The 27,930-nt window shown below is 39.8% G+C and overlaps 1 protein-coding gene across 1 annotated transcript; it reads right to left on the bottom strand.

Moving 5' to 3' along the window:
• Positions 1-60: 60 nt before the first annotated feature.
• CCKAR (cholecystokinin A receptor) lies at positions 61-27,010 on the bottom strand. Its single transcript, XM_075578802.1, has 5 exons — positions 26,662-27,010; positions 25,871-26,122; positions 22,525-22,786; positions 6,922-7,049; positions 61-1,011 (listed from the first exon to the last, which is right to left on the bottom strand). The coding sequence occupies exons 1-5, from the start codon at positions 26,792-26,794 to the stop codon at positions 470-472; spliced, it is 1,317 nt and encodes a 438-aa protein (XP_075434917.1). The 5' UTR covers positions 26,795-27,010; the 3' UTR covers positions 61-469.
• Positions 27,011-27,930: the final 920 nt, after the last annotated feature.

Below are 27,930 nucleotides of genomic sequence, written 5' to 3'. Positions count from 1 at the left end.
ACATATTGGACAAAACTGTTTATCTTTATTATAGAACATTTCACATAGAAATCACAGCTTACTATAAATCAAACGTCTAAATATTTTACAAAGCATATGAATCCTTTAAATTCAACTGTTCCATACAGTTACCTTATGCACCTATAACATTCAATTTCTCTCTACAGGCAGCAACAACAGCAGTGTAGAACATTGTCTTGAGAAGTAATGTAGCTCTGTACTGTATATGCCCATGCCTTTTTTGCCCATTTTATTGATGCAGTGTAATTTCAATGTAGAGAAATATCACAACTTTTTTAACCTGTTGAATTGCATTCATCTCAGCAAAAAGAACCAGTGTTGACCTTCTTCGTTTAATCTAGGTTATCTTCATAACACCCTCCTTCAAATAAGGTAATCTTACAACCAAACAAAACCACAATCACATAGCATCAAGTCTTAGTTTTTCCCTTGAATGTCCACTTTATATTCATGTAGGAGCTGGCGCAGTGGCAGATACGCTGATGTTGGTGTAAGTGTACCGGGAGAGGGAAAACCCTGTGGTCCTGACCTCTTGTTCTGCTACTCCTGCTACCATTCCACTGCCCTGCACACCTCTCCTGGGGCAACAGGTGAATGTCGCCAGGAAGCCCAAACGAAAACGCTTGTTCATGAAGCAGTAGATTATGGGATTCACACAGGCCGAAGTGTAGGACAGCAAATGAATAAAAGAAATAGGAGCTCCGGAGAGGAGGATGTCTGCTGACGTGGTGTCAAAGGCTCTCCAGGCATTTGCAGTAAATACTGGAGTCCAGCAGAGAAAAAACAAGATGACGATGACAATTAACATGCGGATCACTCGCTTCTTTGCCATCAGATTGGCGGCTGAGCTGTTGCTCCTCACTCTTTCACACTTAACAATGCTCTGTAAGGGGAGCTCTTGCATTTCTAACTTTTTCTTCCGCTTTGTTTTCTGAAGGTAACAACCATCTCCATTTTCATACTGATTGCTGCTGATGCTGTTTGTTCGTTCTGTATAGCATACCAAAAAAAAACAAAACATAAATGTAGCCATTTCAATGAATACTAGTAACCCACATTACTACAAAATGATGGTTAGTTACAAGTATAGGAAGTCTTTTAGCCTTACGTATGCCGAGCATTGTGGTTCAGTTTAGACCAGGAGCGGCAAGCCAGTCCTCAAGGGCCACCAACAGGTCAAGTTTGAAGGATATCCCTGCTTCAGCATAGGTGGCTCAATGAGTGGCTCAGTCAAAATGACTGAGCCACCTGTGCTGAAGCAGGAATATCCTTAATACCTGGCCTGTTGGTAGCCCTTGAGGACTGGAGTTGGCCACCTCTGGTTTAGACAATTCTGCAATCCCAACACAAATTCAATTAAACCTTAGCAAAGCAATTCTTTATATTCCAACTCAGAAAAGATACATAGTTTAGAGCTATAAACCTGTTTTAATTTTGAGCACATTTTGGACAATTGCAATAAGTGACAAAGATAGGAAATTTCAGCAAACACTGACAAATTAGCAAAAAAAATCGCAAACAAAGGTGGTGAATATTGGCAAAGGTTGACATCAAATATTTAGAAGTATGCATTTTCACCCTGCAAATCAGTCTGGAGGATCTAAGGGCACGGTGCCTTATGGATAAACCCCAAACCATCATTCTCACAGAAACATGGCTAACTCCTGAAACCCTCGATGCAACTATCGCCATTCAGAGATACTACATTTCTAAGAAAGACAGGTCAAAGAGAGGCGGAGTCATTTCCCTTTATATTAAAGATACCTTAAAATTTAAGCTTCAATTGGCTTGACCCTGAAAACAACAAAATCCAGACACAGTTCAAGTCACTAAACCTTACCCAACTAATTTCCCAACCCACATGGACAAACCTAAGATCTCACAACCATTTGTTGCTAGACTGGATTCTATCCTCTAGTCCCAACAGAATCAAAACCTCTAGTATCCTACAGTACCTGATATTTTCAATGACCATGCAATAGTGTACCGTGTAAGGAAAATGAGACCACCCAAAACAAGCCCTAAAGTTCTACTCACTACAACATTTAGAGACTTTAAATCACAACAGTTTCTGGCTGATCTTACCAACTGCCCTTGGTATAGAATCGACTTGTTACCCGGCCACAATTCTGCATTTGATTATTTCCAAACAGAGTTCTTAAAGTTGCAGTTCAAGCAATATCCTACGTGTGTTTTTTATTTAATAAATCAGTTCTGTACTATGCGAAAATACTTGTAGCATTTAAAAAAAAAAAAAAAAAAATTAAAGACATTTTAATGTATTCTAATGTAACAGGCATTTTTGTTCCTATAGCAACCATATACAAAGTCACATCCCCTTCCTCTTTTGTAGCAGCATCACCTTTTTGAGCCCTTCCCTCTCTAGCGGTGACCTAATTAAATCTAGGGCCTGCCTGGTCACATGATCTCCCTCACAGAACTTTGGTTGTCAATGTAGCAGAAGATTACCCAAGATGCATTTAGTGAACCCCCAGCTGAATTTCAGTGATCGATTACAGGATAATGGATTGATCAGCAACTTAGCTAATCACTTGTCACTGGTATGGTATTGATGCACGTATTGAACTACAGCTTTAAAACTCTGTGATACCCATGCTACGCAGAATAAGAGAACGGGGGACCCACCTTCCGTGGGTTACAACTGACCTTATTGCGCTTTACCATTCTAGGAATGCCTTGTGGAAAATCTACAAAGTAACTGGCACTACCAAGGATCTTATTAACTACAGATGCCTGTGAATGTACAAGGCAAACAAGACATGCAAAAGCCCAATATTACTCTGACAATCTTCACCAGAATATATAAATTCCAGCAAACTTCAGGAAGGTCATCAACAATATATTCCAGCCTTCTAGCATCAACAACCATCTAATATTTAAAAGGATGATATTACTCGGACAAATTCCAATGACATTGCAAACGCATTCAATGAATACTTTGTGGGGTGTGCAACTTCCCTTTTAGCAAAGTGCAACCTGAACTACAAACATGAAGCTCAATCTGAGAAAATATTTATAGCCCCACCCTCTCCCAACACTGCACACAATTTGTTCCGGTATCTGAAGAGGAGATTACACAATCGCTCCTCAAATTACAACTAAGCAGCCAATGTGGACCTGACCAACTGCAATCAAATTTCCTACGACTTGGTGCACCAATCATTTCCATACCGCTTGCTTCCCTAATCAACTCTATTCTGTCTGAATGTCATATCTCTGAGACCTGGAAAACTGCCAGAGTTGTCCCAATCTTCAAAAGTGGGGACAAAAACACTGTCACAAACTACAGGCCAATCTCTCTTCTCTAAAACCAGAGACAGAACATAAAACACAGACAGAGCTCAGTGCACATCCACTGGATGTGCACTGAGCTCTGTCTGTGTTTCATGTTCTGTCTCTGGTTTTAAATATATATTGCCATGCTCAGTAGCACTCCTCTGTGACACTTATATGCTTATATATATATATGTTGTGATTATTTTGGGGGTTCAATATGAGCTTGCAGGTGTCCTGTATGTTTTTCAATTTTTGTTCAGCTGGTCTTAGCTGATTGGAGGGTGGCTCTTCCTATCTTGTTGAAGCTCACCCCCTCCCACATATAAGTGGTTAAAAGCTCACTCCATAGCATCTTCCACTCTCAGGGGAACTTACTTGCTTGCAGTATGATTGTGACAAATCTAATACAGAGTGCTTTTCCTGGTAATGTACAGGTTAATAAAAGCTTCAATCAGACTTAGAACCATGCAACTAATTTTGACAGATTTATTATAAATCATTCTTCCTGGTAATGCACAGGTTATTAAGAATTTATATTAGTGTTAGGGACCCTTGAGATGTGGTCTGCCGTGTAGTGGCTCAGGGGCTTACAACACTTTGGCCATAATGTTAAACTAAAAGACCATTTTATTTAATAGATATCTATACATATATATTTGATTGTGACAAATCTAATACAGAGTGCTTTTCCTGGTAATGTACAGGTTAATAAAAGCTTCAATCAGACTTAGAACTATGCAACTAATTTTGACAGATTTATTATAAATCATTCTTCCTGGTAATGAACAGGTTATTAAGAATTTATATTAGTGTTAGGGACCCTTGAGATGTGGTCTGCCGTGTAGTGGCTCAGGGGCTTACAACACTTTGGCCATAATGTTAAACTAAAAGACCATTTTATGTAATAGATATCTATACATATATATTTAGGCACTGTACCGTGTATGAGTTTCACAGGATGTGCACTGAGCTATGTCTGTGTTTCATGTTCTGTCTCTGGTTTTAAATATATATTGCCATGCTCAGTAGCACTCCTCTGTGACACTTATATGCTTATACATATGTTGTGGTTATTTTGGGGGTTCAATATGAGCTTGCAGGTGTCCTGTATGTTTTACAATCTCTCTTCTCCCAATACTATCCAAAGTCATGGAAAAGGTGTCTACTCCCAATTAAGCGATTACTATACCAAGACAAATTTCCTTAGCCAATTCCAATCTGGCTTTCGCCCAAATCACTCCACGATAACTACCCTCGTAAAAGTTTGCAACGAGATCCAGTGTGGAAGGAAACTAGGACAACTCACTGTGCAATATTCCTACATTGGGCAATATTCCTAGATTTTTCAAAGGCTTTTGATACTGTTTATCACGTTATCTTGTTAAACAAGCACCAATGCTCTGGAATATTGGAATATGCTTTAAACTGGTTTCACTCCTATCAGGTAGATCCCAACAAGTGTATATCTCGTGCTCTAACTCCAACCCTTTCGATATGACCTGATGGGTCCCCCAAGGCTCTGTTCAGTCTTCATTAATGATCTAGTTACAGCTTGTAAGGGAGTTTCAATGCACATGTTTTCGGATACACAATCTTACAGTATATGCACACAGCCATAGCCTCTCCGACCTTGAATACATACTTCAATCTGTTTTTTTGAGATTTGAAAATGGATTTCCCAAAAAAAACTGTTTTTAAAAACTGACAAGACTGTAACAATGGTATTTGGGACCAAGGCTAATTTAGTAAAGCTACCAATGACAGAGGTTAAGATCAGAACCAACTCAAATGCAATCCTTGCCCCTGTCACTAGTTTTAAATATCTAGGCATATGGCTTGATAGCCATTTAACATTTTTGTTGCACATTGACACCCTGACATCCAAAACCTGTGCCAAACTACAGTAGGTGTACTTTATAGGAACAAATGCTCCCTAAGCCTGCTGGTCAGAAAGCGTATCGCACAGCAGATGCTAATGCTAATTATAGACTTTGGAGACATAGTATATGGTACAACACCCCAAACTCACCTTAGCAAACTACACAGCCTCTACATCTCAATGTGCCTCTTTGTCCTTCAATGTAACTACAACACACATCACTGCAAAATGTTCAAAGAACTAGATTTGCCATCATTTGAGTTTAGTCGCGAAGTTAATTTTTCCTGTCTTGCCGTCAAATACTTTCAGGGCACGCCGTCTATCTAAACAAGCTCCTCACCCCTACCACACGCAGCACTTATGATCGGAGATCTGACTCTAAAAGACAGTTCGTGATCCCAAGGTTCAACAAAGAATCCAGCCGCTCCTTCTCTTACCGTACACCTCACAACTACCCGAGACTTGCAAAGCTGCAACCAGTCTAAGTTCTTTTAAAACTAAAGCTGTCTCACATTTTAATCTGGTCCACAACTGTTACATACGCCTATAACATATTATTATCTTTAACTGTTAGATTGGTCAGTGTTTCCACCTCTCATGGGACATTTCAACTGATAAATGCCCATGAATTTGATGGCATTAATATCGCCGTCATGACATTGTGTGACATGTCTAGCCACGGATGTCTCAGCAGAGTGTTTGATGGAATTAATGTGTTCAAGAACACGTCTGCGTAGCTGTCTGGTCGTCTTGCCAACGTATCTCTTACCACAATTACATGTGATAAGATAGATAACGTTGGTGGTACGGCAATTAATGAAACTATCCACACAGAGTTGTAATGTGTTGTCATGATTGGCGAATGTTTTGCCAACATTGATGTGTCTGCACGCTTTACATCCCTGGCAACGATACATGCCTTTCACGGGACTCAACCAAGTGGTGGTCCTAGCCCGCTGGAAGTGGCTGTTCACTAGAGAATCCCGTAGGTGCTATTCACCCCAGCACTGCTGAGTCTGGTGGTTGTATGTTGCAGTGTCGGTATTATCATTACACTATATGTGTTAACTTCACTATCCAGGCACTTGCACTTCAATACACCAACGCCCTTATTGCAGTGCGTAGCACTGGTCTAACTAGCAAGGAAGCTCTATCTGTGAACAATTATATATTATCACTACTGGGTCTCATCGTTGCTCCAGAGGGGTTAACACCCTGACTCCTAGCATCCTCTGTCTTCTGTATCCCATCAATACTAAGTGGATATCTGGGACAGCACGACCTAATAATTAAAGACACGGATGCCAGATATTTCTTATTTAATATATTTTTAATCCACATTGCACATTACTTTGGTAATATATGTTTTAAGATACTTATTAAAAGTTAATTTTTACATTAGTTTGGTGTGCATATAAGTGAATTCTTATAGGGTGCACATCCATTTTGTGTTTCCCTTCCCTTTTTCTGATACACTTTGTTTATGACAGATCTGACCCATCCAAAGGAACCAGCAGTGAAGTTCACAGATTTTAAGAAAGACTTGTATATACAGTATTTTGTTTGTTCTCCTCTTGGTTTTGCCATTTCACATGGTTGTCTACATAAACAGCAGGCTTTGTATTACTTGAATTGCGTCATTTTAAACACTGGATCACACGGTACAAATGGTTCTACGATTTTCCTTCATGTAGCAAAAAGAACAGATTGTGAAATACTCTTACCTTTGCAGTATTTTCTCTGGCTGGCTTCAAACCATATCCCTCTATACAGCTCCATTGATATTAAACCATATGCTACCATCATTACAATCCCAGGAATTAGGAAGAGGATTAATAACAAGAAGATGTACCTATAAACACACAGATACAAACCACAGTCAATGCTTTTATATCTTGTTGAATAGGATATATAATCAGATAAAAGAATTACTAACAAATGGTTAATATCCCTTCACCAAAAAATAGAAAAAGCTGTATGCAGACATTATTTGTTTCCTGCAACCTTAGTTAATCAATATTATAGGCTAAAGCTGTTACATTCCGGGCATTACTGAAATCTCTGACCTCTAATTGGTTAAAATTCCGGGCATTATTCATTCAGTAATGGCCTGGAATTTTCGGCACCCTGCCAAGTTTTTCAGCCAATCAGCTTTTAGTTCTCATCTACACAGAGTGAGAGCAGCTCTTAGACAGGGAAGGTGATTGGACAGGAGGCGCCAGCAAGGCACTGACTCCTCCCCCACCCTGCCTGCAGAGAGCTCCGCACAGGAGAGTGAGGAGAAAGGTGTGTGCTGAGTGTTTTGTGGGTCTAGATGGGGGCAGCAGAGTGTTTTGTTGGTGTATGTGTCTGCAGTGGATGTAGATGGGGGCCGCAGAGTCTTTTTTCTTTGTGTGTGTGTTTTGTGTGTTGAGTGTAGAGGGGGGGGGGGCAGCAATCTGTTTTGTTGCGGTGTGTGTGTCTGCTAAATGTAGGCTTCTGTTGTTGTTACATTTTTCATAAAAAACATAGACACTTTTGTAGTCATATTTTTTATCAGCATGATCATCTTATGCTTTTACTGCACGTGTGGCAATTCATCAATTAGCATGCAGGCATACCCCGGTTTAAGTACACTCACTTTAAGTACACTCGCGAGTAAGTACATCTCGCTCAATAGGCAAACGGCAGTTCACGCATGTGCCAGTCAGCACATCCTGAACTGCAATACCGGCTCCCTACCTGTACCGAAGGTGTGCGCAAGCGGGGAGACTATAGAGCCTGTTACAAACGCGTTATTTACATCAGTTATGCACGTATATGACGATTGCAGTACAGTACATGCATCAATAAATGGAATAAAGGTAGTGCTTCACTTTAAGTACATTTTCGCTTTACATACATGCTCCGGTCCCATTGCTTTCTCCTGGCAACCCTTCCAAACAAACCATACTTGTTCAGTCTTTTTCTAATTGTACTGTCATGAACTTTAACATTTAACATGCTAACTGAGGCCTGTAGAGTCTGAGATGTAACTCTTGTTTTTTTTTTTTTGCAATTTCTCTGAGCATTGCATGGTCTGACCTTGAGGGTGAATTTGCTGGGACGTCCACTCCTGGGAAGATTGATAACTGGCTTGAATGTTTTCCACTTTTGAATAATCTTTCTCACTGTAGAATGATGGACTTTAAATTGTTTGAAAATGGCCTTATAACCCTTCCCAGATTGATGGGCAGCAACAATTGCTTCTCTATTATTGCTGATGACTTTCCTCCTTGGCATTGTATTAACACACACCTGAATGCTCCAGACCAGCAAACTGCTAAAACTTCGGCTTTTATAGAGGTGTTTGTTATTATGTCCCGATATGTAAAACTATAGAATTCAAAGAGTATGTACTTTCTTTTTCAAATGACTGTATAACGTGAAAACACAGAAAATACACATACAGTACAGTGCAATATGTGGAGTGGAGCGGAGAAAACCATGGACATTCAGCAGTCTCAACTCTGTCCAGTATCTACAATGCAGATGTGTGTCTGGCACAAGGACTGTCAGCAACTTGTCCAAGTTTAGACATTCAGAATGCTGAATGCCCAAGGTTTTCCCAACTCCACCACTCTGGGACTAATTATTTTTAGGTGACATCACACACAGAGACGTGGACGGTGGTCAGGAAGGAGAAACTGACACTTTTAGCCTGCATGCTCCAGTGACTTTTTAGTGTAGATGTTTGTGAGTGTATTGGTTTATTTTTTTCATGTATCAAGATTGTTTTACGGAATCACACTATGTGCCTACATCTGCTATTTAAGAACAACAAGGAGATTATTACAATATTGATGAGCCTGATTTACACTGCCAATTTGTGAGTGTAACCTTATCCACATTTTTCATTTTTACCATTTGTATACCAGACACATTGCACTATGTGTTTTTCTGTGTTTTCACCTTCGGCGGGCGTGCGCACTCACTTAGAGCGATGCGCCGCCCAAAACTTGCACTGCAGGCAGGAAACATCAGGAGGCGACAAGGATGTGTGCCGGAGGTGTGGCCATGACATCACGTGATGTGGTTCGCCCTCATTGGCTGAACCACTCATTTGACGCGGCCCTTGCTCCAGAAAATCAAATTCTGGGATCTGCTTCAAATTTGCTCGTTCACTCTTAGTGCACGCTCATAGGGAAACTTTTATTTTGATTTTGAGGCACGCGGCATTGTGCGCTCTGCAGTTTTAGGTATAATCACTGCCTTATATATGTCTCCTGGGAGCTGCACTCTATCTATATCCTACATATCCACCAACGTCTATGGTTAACGCAGGGACTTAACATTTACTTAAAAAATAATTTAGAAAGAGCTGGGGCTGCTGTCCTGGACCTGTTGAGTAAAGGGCCCAGACCCTCCTGCAGGCCCATCAGTGGGCACCCACAGCCATGGCCCTTTCTAAATCTCTAGCAGGTACATCCAAGGGCACCCACAAGCCGGCCCCAGCATGGACCTCAAGCACTCCCTGCAGATGGGGCCTTCGAAAGCTGCAGGTAGGCCCCTTTGCTGTGGCCCCACAGACCCATATCTATCTCCCCTCCCTAGTCCCATACCTTCTACCCCTTTGCAGGCACATAACTATATTCCCTCCACAGGTCCATACCTTCTCCCTCACTTCCCAGGCCCATGTCTATTGTCCCTCCCAGGCCTAAATCTTCTTACCCCTCCGCAGGCCATACTTTCTCTCCCCCCTACGTACCAGTCCCATACCTTCAAATGGGTGAAGGAATAGTGTGGCGCTAACTCAAAGAAGGTAGATACAAGATATATAGTAACAGATATTACCTTACATAAATCTCCCAGGTAAACCCCAAAAGTAATGGGGGCACTTGTTGGGAAGTAGGCTCCTGTGGCTCAACCCCACTAGGATCTATCCTGGATCCTTAGGTATATGTGAACAGAAAATACACAGGGGAGCACAGGGTCAGTGAACACAATTACAAATTCCAAAGCATATATAATTAACAATACTCAATGATGGAATGGCTAGTCATATAACCAGACCACCATAAACTCAGAGTAGTGCACAAGGGTTGTATACCACAGTCAATGCACTATCAATGGTATTGCGGACCCGACTGGGATATTGAAATAAATAGTATATCACTAATTACATGGTCGTCCTCAAAGGTTACTTTGCTGTAGTCTTCCTTCCGATCAGTATTGCTGTGCTGGAAGTCTCTATGGAGTCTCTATAGAGTCCCTCACTTGTTGTTCAGACAGATGAGGGCTGTACCCCCCCCCCCCCCCCACCTCCGTCACGTGGTCCTCCCCCGTAATCAAGTTAGATGCATGGAGAGAATATTAGGTTAAAGTATAATCCATTTATTGACACAATAAAAGTATACACTCACATGTAACAAAGTCCATGTTGGCAACAGCAGAGTCCGTGCACACTTCAGTACCAGAGAGTCCGTGCTTCCGCATCCGGTATGCAGAGCAGGAACGCAAGCTAGCCGGACAACTACGGTTGCCTCCTTAGGACAGAAATAGAGCAATGCGTTTCACCGTTAGTTCGGCTTCATCAGGCTCAGAAATGCTGCTGGGATGTCCCTCTGTAGTTTAAATAGACCATCCATAATTAATAATCATGTCCACATGGTGCAATACCATTACTCGTTCATTGTTGTTAGTTCAATCATATGTGCTAGTATTCCAAAGGCTTTGGCTGACAGTGGTGACGTCATCCATGTGCACAAGCAGATATGCATGAAAAGCATAGATTAGCCTCTGCCATGGATTATTGAATAGCATAAGGTTATGCACAATAGTTGTTACAATCACATAACATTATATGGAGCCAGAAATGCGCCGAACCCTATCCTAAAGATACAGCAATACTCATATTCAAATAGGACTATTGGCATGTCTTATAAGAAGCTATTGTTTCCATACATCCACACATCCAGTGCATCCACACTATAGACAGTACCAGATAAAAAATTAGAAATGAGAAATTACATGACTAGGATTAGCTAAACCTGTGATATGTCTACAAGACATTCAATTTACAGATGAAATGCATATTATAATTTTTCGCACCTTAATTTGGCGTCATATGAACCAAAACAGAGACAAATATACAAATTGAATTGAAAAAGAGAATAAGTAACTATGTCCTCAGAACTCTACACATGTACTTAAACTGAAGCACTACCTTTTTTCACTTATCGCTGCATGTACTGTTCTGCAATCATCATATACGTGCATAACTGATGTAAATAACGCATTTGTAACAGGCTCTATAGTCTCCCCGCTTGCGCACAGCTTCGGTACAGGTAGGGAGCTGGTATTCCTGTTCAGGACGTGCTGACAGGCGCATGCGCGAGCTGCCTTTTGCCTGTTGGGCAATATGTACTTACTCGCGAGTTTACTTAAAGTGAGTGTCCTTAAACCAGGGTATGCTTGTACTCCCTTGCAAACTGTGTAAGGTGAGTAGCAGAATAAAAAATTATATTTATGTTGTAACAGTCAGACAACTGTCTCATACGTAATATTTAATATTCGTGACAAGTTTCAGTGATACATTTCTATACGGGATATACTGCATATATGTTAAACCTTAGCAGCTCTCTGTATCAAAGTTATAAATAAGGCCATTGCATAAAAATTCCTGGGGTGTCATAAGGCTCCAACACCCCAAGTCTTGTGCACAATCTACAAGTATTAAAGCTGCAGTTCAGTCTTTTTTTTTTTTTTAATTTATTTTTTTACTTCAATAGTTTTATGTGTGCAATCTCTAATTACCTAAAGAACTGTATAGCTGCAGGTCAATTCGTTCTCCATGTATTGATAGGTCGACATTTGGTGACATAATTAGTGAAGGGATCTGTTTATATTCTGCTTGTCTGTCAGTGGAAGCTCATGAATATTCATGAGCAATTCTGCACTGACAAGTGCTAGAGGGAGGGCAGGGCTGACAAAGGGGTGTGCCAGGGCTTGTGACAGGACATAACGGGGCAGTGCCTTAGCAAATGGTTGTTAAAATAGAATACAAGAAAATTGGTCTTTAAAAGTTGTTTTTTTTAAAAACAGAAAATGCTAAAAGTATTTTTTCTTACTACAGAACTGATTTATTAAAAAAAACACACATGCAGGATATTGACTGAACTGCAGCTTTAACAGAATAAAGTGTTAAAAAAAATAGTAATAAAACCAGAATTGGACAATAGTAAAACATAAGAGTCCATAACTCAAACACACTACAGTATATCTGGTCTCAGTAAGGGTGGAGAAAAAAACAGCTTGAAAATCTGTATGTGAAATGCACTGGATGTCTAACAGAATCCTCAACACAAGACGAATGCCCCAATGTCAATGTTTAGACCATTGGGGATCAGTGTCTTCAATTTATAGATCCAGTAAGTTTCCCTCTGACACAGTTTTTGAAGCCTGTCCCCTCCTCTCCAACTTTCGGAAACCGCCTCAATGCCCCTATACACCAACCCCATTGGATTTCCTCCATGTACTAGGCTAAAATGTTTGGACACATTGTGTGTAAAGTAGCTGTTTTCTAATGTTGCCCATGTGATCCAGCATGCGGACCCTCAGTGGTCTTGAGGTTCGCCCCACATAATGGAGTCCACATGGGCATTCCAAAAGATACACAATAAACTACGTCCTGCAATTGATGAAGTATTCAATTTTAAAGCTCTATTTTATAACATTGGAGACAAAGTTAATTCTTTCTTTAGTCGCTTGTTTACAATACTTACAAGAAAAGCAATTAAAAACCCGATAGGTTTAGGAAGTCACTGTTGTGGCTGTGATACTTCTTCCTTCCTTAAAACCTTGGGGGCGAGTTAACCTTTAAGGCTGGCGGCCTTCTTGAAAATGACTCTAGGACTACTTGAGAGGTATCCTTTCAAAACTGAGTCTTTCTTTACCACATGCCAATGTTTTTTCACAATGTTTCTAATTTAATTGGCCTCCTGATTGTACTGAGTGATAAATGGTACAATATTCGTTGTTCCCAGTAGGTACTTTTGGTACCAGTAGGACATTCCTCTTTAGTTGATTAGTCTTTACCACAGCTTTTTCTATGGTCTTTATATTATAGTTTCTTTCCACAAACCTTTTCTTAAGTACTCCCACCGGGTTCCTGAATACCTCATTATCCATGCAGTTCCTCTGAATACGTCGAAACTGTCCGTATGGTATATTAGTTAACCACCTAGGGTGGTGAAAGCTCGTATTAAGCAGATAATTGTTCGCATCTACTTCCTTGAAGAAGGTCTAGGAAGTTAATAGTAACTCTGCTTTTTTTCGATGTAAATACCAGGTTGAGGCTGTTATTAATATGTTGAAGAAATTCCTTTAAGACCGTCTCACTTCCTCTACAAATAAAAAGAACCTCATCTATATACCTCTTCCAGAGGACCAGGTCCGCACCAAACAGGTTACCGGACCAGATGTTATTGCCTCCCAGTCTACCATGAGGATATTAGCATAGCTTGGTGCGAACCTGATCCCCATGGCTGTTCCACATTTTTGTCAAAAGAATGTGTCATAAAACATTATGATTTAGGACAAACATGAGCCCTTCCAATAGGAAATCTTGTTGCTCGCTCAAAATTAATGGATCATTCTCAATAGCTTTCCTAACAGCTTCACAGCCATTCTCGTGCTTAATGCAGGTATACAACGATGTTACATCGCAGGTCACTAGTAAATAATTTTCTGCACCCTTACTGAGACCTGATATAGTGTGTTTGAGTTAATGACTCCTATGTTTTACTATTGTCCATTTCTGGTTTTATTACTATTTTTTTTAACACTTTATTCTGTTAATATTTGTAGATTGTGCGCAAGACTTGGGGTGTTGGAGCTATGGCACCCCAGGAATTTTGATGCAATGGCTTTGTTTATAACTTTAATACAGGGAGCTGCTAAGATTTAACACATATAGGCAGTATATCCAGTATAGAAATGTATCACTGAAACTTGTCACGAGTATTAAATATTACGTATGAGACAGCTGCCTGACTGTTACAACATAATTATACATATGAGACAGTTGTCTGACTGCTACAACTTAAATATACATTTTGTATTCTGCTACACACCTTACACTGTTTGCAAGGGAGTAAGTGGTTAGAGATGTTAGTCTGTAAAGATTTTTAAGATTTTAAGGGAACTATTCCATTCATTTTAAGACTTATGGTACTGTATTGTTTTTTTACTGTGTCATGCTCTTGGGTCTGATCGAATGCATCTTTGGAAGAGGTTTTTAGCACTTAGTCCATTCTGGATGTCCTACTGGCTGAGGAATACTTAGCAGGTTGTATTATATAAGGAATGTGTAGAGTTCTGAGGACATAGTTACTTATTCTCTTTTTCAATTTGTATATTTGTCTCTGTTTTGGTTCATATGGCGCTAAATTAAGGCGCGAAAAATTATAATATGCATTTCATCTGTAAATTTAATGTCTTGTAGACATATCCCAGGTTTATCTTATTCTAATCATGTAATTTCTCATTTCTAATCTGGTACTGTCTATAGTGTGGATGCACTGATATGGTTTTAATTTTATTTTTATTTGTATGGAAATAATAGCTTCTTATAAGACATGCCAATAGTCCTATTTGAATATGAGTATTGCTGCATCATTAGGATGGGGTTCGGCGCATTTCTGGCTCCATATAATGTTATGTGATTGTAACAACTATTGTGCATAACCTTATGCTATTCAGTAATCCATGGCAGAGGCTAATCTATGCTTTTCATGGAAATCTTCTTGTGCACATGGATGACGTCACCACTGTCAGCCAAAGCCTTTGGAATATTAGCACATATGATTGAACTAACAACAATGAACGAGTAATGGTATTGCACCATGTGGACATGATTATTAATTATGGATGGTCTATTTAAACTACAGAGGGACATCCCAGCAGCATGTCTGAGCCTGATGAAGCCGAACTAACGGACGTGGGAGCAGGGACTCTCTGGTACTGAAGTGTGCACAGACTCTGCTGTTGCCAACACAGACTTTCTTACATGTGAGTGTATACTTTTATTGTGTCAATAAAAGGATTATACTTTAACCTAATACAGCCCTCATCTGTCTGAACAACAAGTGAACAGCTCCATAGAGACTCCATAGAGACTTCCAGCACGACAATACTGATCAGAAGGAAGAATACAGCAAAGAAACCTTTGAGGACTCCTGTGCTTACCCACAGCCGTGTAAGTAGTGATATACTATTTATTTCAATATCCCAGTCTGGGCCCCAATACCATTGATAGTGCATTGACTGTGGTTTATAACCCTTGTGCACTACTCTGAGTTTATGGTGGTTTGATTATGTGACTAGCCATTCCATCATTGAGTATTGTTAATTATATATGCATTGGAATTTGTAATTGTGTTCACTGACCCTGTGCTCCCCCATACCTTCAAATGTAAGGAGCAGCCTTCCCAACATGCACTGGGTGGGGGAGGGACCCTGCTACTTAATTTTGTCCTGTGCCCAGTGAGATCTGTTGGTGGCTCTGCCTATACTTGGCATTATTCACATTTACACCCTGATTTTTACAAGGTCTAAATGGGTGTAACATTACAGTTAGGCATGATTAAACTCATATTGTTATTTTCAGGCATTATTTCCCAATCCTATCCTCACTTTCTCAACTTGAGTTAAAGACATATTTCAGGTTCTGGATCGGAGTAACACTAGGACATACTTAACCTCACATTATTGCAAAGGCTTTTGATACGGTTGATCATGTTATCTTGCTATAAAAAAAACTTCAGTGCTCTGGAATAGGGAAGCGTGCTTTAAACTGGTTTCATTCCTACCTATCAGATAGATCCCAACATGTGTCTATCTCAGACTCTAACTCCAACCCCTTAGATATCACTTGCGGTGTCCCACAACGCTCTGTTCTGGGCACCCTACTCTTCTCAGTGTTCATTAATGATCTTCCTACAGCTTGTAAGGGAGCATCACTACACTTTTATGTGGATTACACTATTTTATATGCACACAGTCCTAACCTCTCTGACCTTGGTCACGTACTTCAATCTGACTTTTGAGATTTGAAAATTGGACTTCCCAAAACAAACTGTTTCTAAACACTGGTAAGATTGAAACAATGGTATTTGGGACAAAGGCTAAATTTCTAAAGCTTCCAATGAAGGAGCTACAGATCAAAACCAGCTCTAATACTATCCTACCACTGTTATTAGTTTCAAATATTTGGGCATATGGTTTGACTCCCATTTAACATTTGGGTTGCACATTGATACCCTGACATCCTAAACCTATGCCACACTAGGTGTACTATATAGGAACAAATCCTCCCTAATTCTGATGGTCAGAAAGCGCATCGCACAGCAGATGCTGATGCCAGTTATAGACTATGGGGACATAGTATATGGCATGGCACCCCAAACTCACCTGGCAAACTTGATACCCTCTACAACTCAATATGTCCTCTAATGCAATTACAACACACATCACTGTGAAATGCTCAAAAAACTAGATTGGTCATCACTTGAGTCTCGGAGCAAAGTTAATCTCTCCTGTCTTGCCTTCAAATACATTCAGGGCAAGCTACCCACCTATCCGAACAAGCTCCTCACCTCTACCACATGCAGAACTTATCATCTGAGATCTGACTCCATCTGGGCCACTGACCTCCAAAACAGCTGGGACCATCTGGACAAAGTTATTTTTTTCAAGAGATACAGTATATAGGTATTTCACGGTGTATTTTTGTCATTTTGGATGTAGCTTTGGGCTTCTTTGTTTTTTGTTGTATACATTTAGCCACGCCCAGTAGCACTCCTTTTGACACATACACACACATATATATATGCAGGCATACCCCGCATTAAAGTACACAATGGGACCGGAGCATGTATGTAAAGCGAAAATGTACTTAAAGTGAAGCACTACATTTTTCACACTGATTGATGCATGTACTGTACTGCAATCGTCATATACGTGCATAACTGATGTAAATAACGCATGTGTAACAGGCTCTATAGTCTCCCCGCTTGCGCACAGCTTCGGTACAGATAGGGAGCCGGTATTGCTGTTCAGGATGTGCTGACAGACGCATGCGCTAGCTGCCGTTTGCCTATTGGACGATATGTACTTACTCGCGAGTGTACTTAAAGTGAGTGTCCTTAAACCGGGGTATGCCTGTATATATATGTATATATATAGTCATTTTTGGGGTTCCTTAGAGCTTGTTGGGTATCTGTGTGTTTATTAACTCTTAAAGTATTACTTCCTGGCAAAACATTTTATAAATAAATAAAACATTATTGAAAGATAATGCAACGTTATATAACGTAATAACATGATCAAGTCTGTTCTATAGAGATGTAGAATGCCTATTGTTTATGTAATACAATTATGTTTGACATAACGTCCGTTTCTGTTTTAGGCAACATCATGTTATGAGCCTTGATTGAAAGGTTCTGCCTCGAGTGTTTTTTTTTTTTTGTCTAGGTATGGAACAGGCTGTCTCAGGAGCTTAACAGCATTCATTTCAGATCCAGGGATTCCCTGCTTCCCAAATTAGGCAGAGATTATAGTGGTGGCAACTACGACGGCGCATGGCGCCAAAACAAATACCTGAAGTCCGTCGCAGGTGCCCATAATGCCGCGGTCCAACAATGAGGATGCCAAATTTTGAGGCTACAAAAGATGACGTTAGCGTCACGTGGAGCGGTTCAGCCAATAATGCCAAACCGCTCACGTGACGTCACTGGCCATGCCTCCGTCACCTACTGAGGTCTCCTGCACCTACAGTGCAGTTTTCGCATGCGCGCCCGCGCGAGTGACGTCATGCGGTCGTGCGTACGCCCTGCAGCCTCCCACTATAATCTCGGCCTTACTTACCTCTGTAGGTGCTCCAGGTAGCATACCCTGCTGGGTAAAGAATATGAAGGTTTAAATGTCCCGCCGTACGGGAGCCAATAGGAAGCCACAACAGCAACTAACCTGAATAAGGAGCAGGGGGCACCTTCGGAGATATGTCATCATAATTCTGTGCCCAGGGCATACTTAAATACGAGAGGTAACTCTGAATGTATTACTTCCTGGTGAAACATTTTATAAATAAATAAATGTATCTCATAAAGCAGAGGGTCCCCGGAGCAGAAATCAACGCTCCTTTAAATGACCTTTGTGGATCTAGTGGAATACTGTTGGTGGATGAGCAGCATGGTAAGGTCTGACACACACAATCAACACTGTGGATTTGGTAATGTATTGAACCCCTTCCCTGCCTGATGGAGCTGCAAAGTCTTTGCTGAGAACATGCTGCACTCCACCATGGCACAAAAAGACTTCACTGTATGAGAAGAGATGCTCATTATCCTTACATAGTACAACAAGATTTTTTTTTCAGAGAGGTTAAACTATTTCCTTAATGGTAATTGCTGCTCTAAATATTACAGAAAGAGTTATGCTGAAAGCTTCCTAAGAATGAGTGCACATGAGTCACTGACACTCCACAATGATTGCTATTTGATTGCACAAGTTAAGATATATCTGTCACGGTAGACCAAGCTTATTAACACTTTACCATCTGGCTCCTTTGATTGAATAAAGCATGAAATAAAATAAATTGTATTTATTCACATAAAGAACACACAGCTTGAATTACAAAAATATCACGAATAACACACTTACTGGAACGAAATAAAAGGTTTCTGGAACGAAAGTTCATGCAATCTGGTCTCCAGGTATCAATTCCCAGAGTGGGGTTGATACTCGAGCAGGAAACAGGACAGTCTTTTGGTTAGGAGCGCAACTTGCCACCCCTATATCTTCGCCAAATGAAATAACTTAATTCTGCCCTTGCAGAATTCGTTTCAAAGTCCTTAGATCTAATGGACTTTTGAAGCAGAGTGCAATCCTTAGTTACGATGTTATCACCTTTACACTGCATGCTGTAGCTCAGGTGAATCTGATGGAACTTCTTACAAGATGGAATTAACCCCTGGCTGGCTGCGCCGGGCTTTTTAAAAACACCAAAAGCCTATATTTACAGTCTGCAGCGAATCCCTGCGTGGGAACCAATTATCCCACCTATAGCAGAGTTCTGCCAGGTTCTTCAAAAACTGGCACACAGCCTCAGTATCGCAACTGAGCATGTGCAACACAAATGACATTTTTCCCCACTGGCCACTTAGCATATGGCATCCTGCTTTCTTAATGAATGCCGCTCAGTCTAGGTATACGGACAATTTAACAGATGGCCCAGTGCAATTCTCTTCCTTTTTCCCCTCCCTGTTACCAAAAGGTTAACACCTTTGAATCCTGCTAAGCATTTAAAATCCCAGTATTACACAACCTAAGTGTCATCTCCTGTTCTGGACTGAATGGGGGAGAATCTCCTGACTGCCATGTAAATTTCCCCCCAACTCACATAACTTTAAATGTACCTAAACCAAGCTATGTCTATTTATGCATTTATACACGTTACAAATATTAAAACCATATCAATCTACATGATTCCCTTCTAACCTTCTGCATATAAAATTTCAGAAAGCTACGACCTCCCTAACCCCCGGTACTGAGTTAATTGGGTGAGGGCTTTGATGTCGCTTATAGGTTAAAACATTTTCTAAGACTGCAGTCAGCCCTGGACTGCAGAGCTGACACTTCACGCTTTAACTTAATACCCCTATAACTCTCTTCACCTTATCCATGGTGAGAGATGTACTGAACCCTACACTGGGGTCTCGTCATATTCCGAGAACCTTTAATGTAATTCAGTTCCCTGCCCGGTTTTACTGTCCTGGTTTGTGCTGAGGCAGGGGGATTTGGCGGTGAGCTGCAAACTGCGTTCTAGGGAGGATTTTGTCCGGTGATCTGTGTTACTCATGTCCTCAGGAATCTGGCGGGATTCCTGAGTACATAGTTCGGAGTAACCCACAACTGTGGCCCCCGTCTACCCAAACACACGCTGACAACATTTTACCGTAAAGTCACCCCTGAAATTCCCTGCACATCCCCGCTGGCTGGCACTCCTGGAACAGTAAAACCACATACATCTTTATTATACCAACAGTTATATACAACAGTTGGGTTGAAGCGTTGACACTCACAATTCCCCAATATAGCTCAGGGGCATATTTCACACACTGGGCCTTTTCAGGACTGCAGCCAGCTCTGGAATGCATAACTGACACTCCACAGTCACCTTTTAAGACTCAGGGGCCCCCCAGCTGGACATTATGCTTTAATTGGTGGCCTGAGGAACCCTTCACCATCACAATATCACATGTACAGTATGTATGTTTTTATTACTATAGAGCCATTAATGTACAAAGCGCTTCACTGCAGTAATACGTGTGACTATCAATTGAAAGAACTTTAATCAAATTAACATCTTACTGGTATGAGCTGAATAGGCAGGCAGACCCCTCCCTTAATTGTTAGTCAAGTGAATGTGTTTAACTATATAAGGCAGTGAGCAATATGGCTGTGCAACATTTTAAAGTGTAACATTGAAAGTGTCTGGAGTTAATTTTGGAGTTGAAATTGGAGGTGAATATTAGAGGAAGCTCTGGACTCTACACCACAACAACAACAACTCTGCAGCTGTGAGAACTTGACTTTCTAAATGCTGTGATTATTTTAAATCTTTCTATCCTCCAATACTTGGACGGTCTCTCTTCCTGCATCTCACTATGCCCTCCCTATGACTTTTTCTGTTTACTGTTTCCTCACTCCTTTGTGAGCGTTTCTGTTCTTTACAACTTCCCCACTCCCCACTGCAACATTATTTATACACCTCTCTCCCAGTTACCCCTCAATAAAAAACACCCACACAAAGCCTCTATTCACACCCTCTATCTACTTCCTGCTGCTGGGGATCACCCTGGGCCGCGCTGAGCCGTGCTCCTGCTCTGCCTCGCCTGCTCAATCTGGTGCTTTTTTGTGTCCTGGCAGGCGAGGCAGTGAGTGCGCTTTGGGGGCGGGGTGGAGGTGGGGCTAGTCCCTCGCTCCCATTGGATGTTTGCGGTCACGTGACCGCTCCTCCGCTCCCCTCAGCGCCGAAATTCAAACCTTCCTGTCTCCTGAAAATTTCTGAGCCTCCGCACGCATGCGGAAGCATGCGGAAGCGGCTGCTAAAGCCGCGCTGATCACAGATGAAGGGGGTAAGTTCATCTGCTCAGCGCGGCTCAGAACGGCTCAGCGGGGTTTGTTGGACTATGTCCCAGGCCTTAGATTCTAAGCTCTTCGGGGCAGGGATTTCCTTTCCTATTGTCTGATTTTGCTGCGCTTAATGTATTATTTTAATTTCCTGTACTGTATTCTTTGTGAAGCGCTGAGTACACTTTTGGCGCTATATAAATAAAGACATACAATACAATACAATCATATAAATAACAAATAATACAAATAACGGGAAGAAGTGCTTCAGACATAAAAGTAACATTTAGGAAAAGGATTCCCTGCTCCGAAGGCGTTCTGGTAAGTGCGTCTGCAAGGGGCCAAGGTTTATGTATGAGGTGTTAATTATCAGCCATGGAGCTACTCATATGCTTCACATAAGTATTTACAGCTTCATATTTCCTTTGTGCCCTGACTGCACGTGTGTATAACTGTCAATTGAGTCTCATCACAACCGGTGCGGAATATATGAAATTACCACAATTAAAAAAAATACTACTGAGGTATTAATAGACTTTGTCACATGAATGCAGCCCATTTAAGTGATATTTTCTAGTCAGCGGAAATTAATTGACGTTTTATTTAAGGCCAGATATAGTTGAAGTAGAGGAAAGAAACTCAAAGATTCTGTGCCAAAATAACTCGTGTACAGGAAATCATTGAGGTTTATGTCAATCAATCTGTCATACAGTATGCCACTATTATCTGATAAAATAATAAACAAATAGATAAGATAAAAATATAGATATGAAACAAAATAGTAGAGCATTGTGGAACCCGTAAGTGGGAGAAGACGTGAGAAAATCTTGCCCCATTTATTAAACTGCACAAACTGTTTTGATCGAATACAGCCATTGAATTTAATTATGGTAACTCAGGCAAACTCAGATAATAAATCTCCCCGTGAGAGAGTAGCGGATGTATACAGCAGGCATGGTAGCCTAAATAAAAGGAAAGCAAGAATATTGAAGATAAGAGTTGTCGAGATGGGATGTAACATTTAACACAACTCTGGAAACTGAACAAACTTGGTGGGCCCTACTCGTGGTCAATTTCTACATGTCAACATACAGCTTTTAATGTGGTTCTTTAAATATAAGCTTACATCAGCGTTACTAGCATAAGAGGTGTTAAAATCGCTCAGCGTATCTTACCAGGATTGCTGGGTGAGGTCACTGGGCCACTGAAGACGGCACATGTTGCCTGTTCTGTTTTGTACCTTTGTAAATGGCACCAATGTGCTGTAAATTGGGTACGGTGACATAATTGTGAATGAAAGGCACCAGGTAGCAGCAATCACCCTCAACGCGTGGGATTTAGTCTGCCATACTCTTGACTGCAAAGGCTTACAAATAGCACTGTATCTTTCTAGAGATATGGCAACCAGGTTAAAGGTTGACACACTTACAGAGATGCCTGTGCAGGGAAATAAGAACAAACAGTTATTATCTTTTATTAAACCAAGGTAATAAGTTGAAGGCCCCCGCCAGCACTCAACGGAGAAATGAAACTTATATCTACTTGACCCTATCAGTGTGCTGGAAGAGTTATGCAGAGCAATCAAGCGCTGAACCTAGCAACAAAAACTGTTCAAAACATATATTAATGGAGCAGCACCAGTTAGCCAATATAAAGAGATTAACCAGTGCACTTTACAAAATAAAAATAATTAAATAGACACACAACAATAAATGATGGGTAACAGATTACCCAATGCACGGACAAGTATGAGATTATAGCAATATGTAAACTGTGAGAAGCATTCAAATAATATTGATCACATTGTTATGTCCAAAACGTTTTGGTTCAATAAATTTGTCATTTGACATCTTACTTGGGTGCTGCTCACATGTAATATACTGTTGAAAAAACAAAAAAAACAAAGCACACGAGTTTGCAAAAATTAAGAATATTATATTACATATCACAAAATAAATCCATTTGGATTGGATTTATTTTGTCAGTATACCGGTACTTCGGTTTTGCAAACTCTTCTTCATATACACTCCATATGTTTAAAGCTGCATCGACTGTTAAACACTATACTTTTATCAAGGACTATTTTGTTCTTTTGTCTTTGTTGAGATTGCATCTGTTTAGGCAATCTAAACTGTGCATATGTAGTTGTTTTTTGAACAACACGTCTGATATATTCCCAGGGTACCAGTTAGCAACACATAGAGAAGCTGCATTCCTGTTACGTAACACTGTATCTCTATAATTGTTATGGTTTCATATTATTTAAGGTTTATATGTGTAGTACTGTGCCTATTGTGACTGATATAGCCCCAGATGATGGGGGTGGGGTCAATTCCACATTTTCTGTTATCAGAGAGTGTGAAGTAAGGACGGCTTTCTGTGAAAAGGCCCTATGTTGGACTTTTTTTAAGCAGTCAGAAAATATTAACTCACAGTTCCCATCAACATGCAGTGCCTCCAAAATTTTAAAATATTAAAGTAATTTCCCACGCAAATGGGTGACCAGGATTAAAAAAACAGAAGTTCTGCCCTCTCCCAACCACCCACTGTTTGTGTTCAATGCAACAGGTAAACAAAATGGGACAGGGTAAAAGGGCCATGCCAATTATTACAAAGTGTATTTACAGATAAAATGCTTCATGTTTCACAGGGTTGGAAAATTAATAAGTGTTGATAAACCGCAAAGTGTTTGATTTCGACAGTCTTCCTAATGTAATGGAAAGAGGTGCAAAGTAGGATCATTATTTTTCATCTCTTTATGTACATGATAGTAAACGTGAGATGTCATCCACTAATGGAGTGAGACACAGTCCCTGAAAAGCAAACACGATTTTCCATCCTAATAAAAGGATATGCTTATCACACACAAACACAACATCTGTTTAAAATGCATACTGGTGACACCAAAACCATAGCGGAAAAGTGTCATTTTCCACCCCCTAAAAAAATATGAAGGGGTTCACGTGATGTCACAGTATCTTTGGGTGCAAGAAAGATCATAAATAAATAATAGATACCCGAAGGATGCTTCTTAACAGTACTGTATACCTATTATTCCCATTATTCCCCGACGGTACATGTTTTCTGTAGGTCCCGGTTGTAGGTCTGGGGTGGGCGTCTTCCCTAAGCTCCTAAATGCGCTCTAGTAGTGAATTTCCTTGGTGTGTAGCGCGTTAGAAAAAGTTCGAAATAAATGAAAACCTGATTAGGTGAAAATAAATAGAACAAAATAAATATGGCTGATATTGCAATCAGTAAATAGAATACCCAAAGTTGTTGCCCACGACTTTTCACGATGGGTCAACAATACTAAATTAATAATATTATGCTACCTTTGCAACAATACTAAGTTAATAATATTATGCTACCTTTCTTCTCTATAAATATTATTTAATAAAGTCGGGCTTGTGCTTCTGTGTTACTGATGCAGCTCATTTTTTTCGCTTCTGGAAGAGGCAGAAAATAAAAGGTGATAAAAAGAAACCATTGTCATTTTTGGATTGTCAAAAAAAAAAAAAGACCAATATTACCAAAAGAATGTGCAGTGTCTGCATGGCGGTGACACATTTATACATAATCGCAAATATTTAGCAATTACTTAGGTTTACATTTTGAAAAATAGAAAACTGGAACGGTTTTAGCTTTCACCGTTTTGACAATAAACAAACCTTAGATTCTTTGCATGTGCAGTAACTAATGTTGGCTTCTGGTTTCCCGGACCATGTCCATCGTGGCCACTTGGCATTAATTTGGTTAAAGCGTTAACTCTCTGGAATCTCTCTTTTAACCCTTCTTAATGCGATGCTGACCCACGTGGCAGCGAATGTGTTAATATTTGGAGTCACACCATCAACCACTAGTAGCCTGGTAGAGTTTAAGGACCATTTGAGATTTGAGCATCTTAATGCAGTTAGTGCCACTTGCAGTAAAGGCAAAATAACACGATCTGCGGGGAAATGTCAGATTTGACTTTTGCGCAATTTAGGCAGCATCATTGAATTTTTTAACTCATATAATTTTGCAATTAGGATTGCTAACATCGATCACTGTTCCATTATTAACCCTTTCTTTGTGATATCATATATGGTCTAATGAAAAAGGACGTATTATGGATACCAGACGTATAAGACTGTATATGCTCCGGTTACACCCGTTAACTCCTTTCCTATTAATCTACTGCGCTTCTTTACATTTACATGCTACTTTTAATATTTGATATAACACAATTTAGAGATGTTTTATGTTTAAAATTCATGATAAAATACAATGGAAAAGTATTACAGGAAAACATACTGCATAATTTCTAACCTTTGTGGAGATCTTATATGTATATATACAAATGCAGACACACAGATATACATATATTGTACAGTGCTACCACATTATGTTGATACACAGTATGTTTACTTATTGAGAACTATTTTCTAAGGAACTTCAAAATACTTTCCAAGTTTTGCCAGTGAATAATTAATAGGTGTGTGTTTGCTGTGCTTGTGATAGTGCAACAATTTGGTGACTTACCCATGAAGTAGGTGGCAGCTTTGCAGACAACACTACCAAAAATGAAGTCCTTCAGCAGGTTGGGAATGAGAGTGAAGGGCATGCAGAAAAGGCAGAGCATGAGATCACTCACAGCCAGGGACAACAGGAAGATGTTCGTGACCGTTCTCATCCTCTTGTTTCTTATAAGCACAACTATAACTAGGGTGTTCCCCAGGACACTTAGCAGAAAGTTCAAGGAGTAGAGCAGAATTCTCACTGTCTTGTGCAAATCTGTAATATAATAAATTGTTGGTATAATAATATGTGCATTAAATGTAGCTTTTCTTTTACTTAAAAAAAAAAATATATATATATAGATATAGATATATATATATATCTATATCTATATCTATATCTATATATATATATATATACACATATACAATCTATACACACACACACACACACCGACACACATATACTTTTTAAAAGTATCCTAGCGGCATGAAATATGTTACAGAATCTTCCCTGCAATTTAGACAAGAACCCTTATTCACTGTAAAATAATGTTTTTAATTGCTCTGCAAAATAATTTTACATAAAACCCATAATTTAACATAAAACCCATATTTAAGATTTTTTTTTTTTTTTACCAAGTACATTTTTTTCTCTTACCTTAATCGTTTTCTAAAACACACAAACTGCTTGAACTTCTATACCAGGTGCAAATAATCCTAATGTTTTAATTTTACATTCCAATGTGCTAAAATATACATACAGTAAACACATTTTCAGTGGCATCAGAAATGATAAACACAACCCCGTTATACCTTTAGCAGGAGGAGTTGTATTATTGTCATAATCCTCCATACAGGTAAAGGTTCCATTTTTCACAGTCAATTCACACATCAACCAATTATAACCTGTGTCATTCACAAAACGAAAATCATAACCGGTTTCCATTCTTCAGCATGTGGAGATTATTTTATTTGGAGAAAAGATTGACTCTATGCTCTATCCATATCTCTCTTAGCTTTTGAAACTAAATTAAATCTGCAGTGTGGATTCTTCCAAGGTATGTGTGTCCACATGAACTTCTTTATAGCACTCCAATGTAATCACTTCACTGTCCAATTCTGCAAACAGCACATGTAGCCAAACAGCTCGGAGCAGCCTGAATAGGACACACTGCAGCATGTGTACTGCACACATGATTGTCTTCTTCACATTCTGGTCCCACCCTCTTCTTTGATTGGCCACATCCTAGAGCCCTTGTGGGAGATGTCTGGCTACAGCAATAACCCTTCACATTGCAAGCAAAACATGTCTCTGCATAAACTTTATATGTCAGCAACAATAATTTATTATCAACAAGTTTTGAGAAACAAGATAAATATATATATATATTTTGTTTAAATGACATTTGTCATTGTCCTGCTTGTTGCTATTACTGCAATCACTTTTGCATGTATCTTAAGGTGCATATTGCAACATGGCAATTATTATTACAGAAATTGAACTGGAAATAAGCTGCGGGTTTTCCCCAGCAAGAGACCAGCTTCTAATTTGTCCATTGCCTGGATGATTCAGAAATCTAAACCCATAAAAAAGAAACAGGTATTTGTAAATTTTTATATATACCATATGTTTGCTTTTCTGTCTTTTCAAAGCAACCGAGAGAATAGCATTCTCTATTTATAGCCCAAAGTGCTTGGCCATTTTATTTGAGGATCGTTCATTAAGCCACCTCTACGGTGGAAACCCGGAGCAGGTTCCTAAATTACATGGAGAAGAAACATATTAGTTTCTGAGACAAGAATGAAACTTTCAAAATGGAAAATGAAAGCCCTGCCAGGTTCTGCCACTTTCATACATATACATATGTTTGTCAGACGGCAAACCTTACATTTAAACTGAAGTTAATCTCTTCATCAAAATAATGAAATCCATAGTAATCTACCCCATGTCCGCTCTAAAAGAAACAGTTGTGGTTGTGTCAAACGACAAAAATATTTGATGAGAAAAGTCCGAGAAATTCAGCACAGTGTGATCCTGACTTGACAGTATTAATATTTATGTTACTTGAGAAAATGTTAGTC

Source organism: Ascaphus truei, chromosome 1 (assembly GCF_040206685.1).
Source record: "Ascaphus truei isolate aAscTru1 chromosome 1, aAscTru1.hap1, whole genome shotgun sequence".
NCBI classification, from domain to species: domain Eukaryota; kingdom Metazoa; phylum Chordata; class Amphibia; order Anura; family Ascaphidae; genus Ascaphus; species Ascaphus truei.
This window is presented reverse-complemented; position numbering and strand designations above follow the sequence as displayed.

What these genes read in the sequence shown, in the direction of transcription:
- CCKAR (XM_075578802.1), bottom strand. Translation starts at nt 26,794, where the DNA reads ATGGAAACCGGTTATGATTTTCGTTTTGTGAATGACACAGGTTATAAT. An exon ending in TACAACTCCTCCTGCTAAAG is followed by an intron (nt 26,123 to 26,661) that starts GTATAACGGGGT and finishes ATTATATTACAG; the next exon opens with ATTTGCACAAGACAGTGAGA. An exon ending in CCAGAGAAAATACTGCAAAG is followed by an intron (nt 1,012 to 6,921) that starts GTAAGAGTATTT and finishes TATGCTATACAG; the next exon opens with AACGAACAAACAGCATCAGC.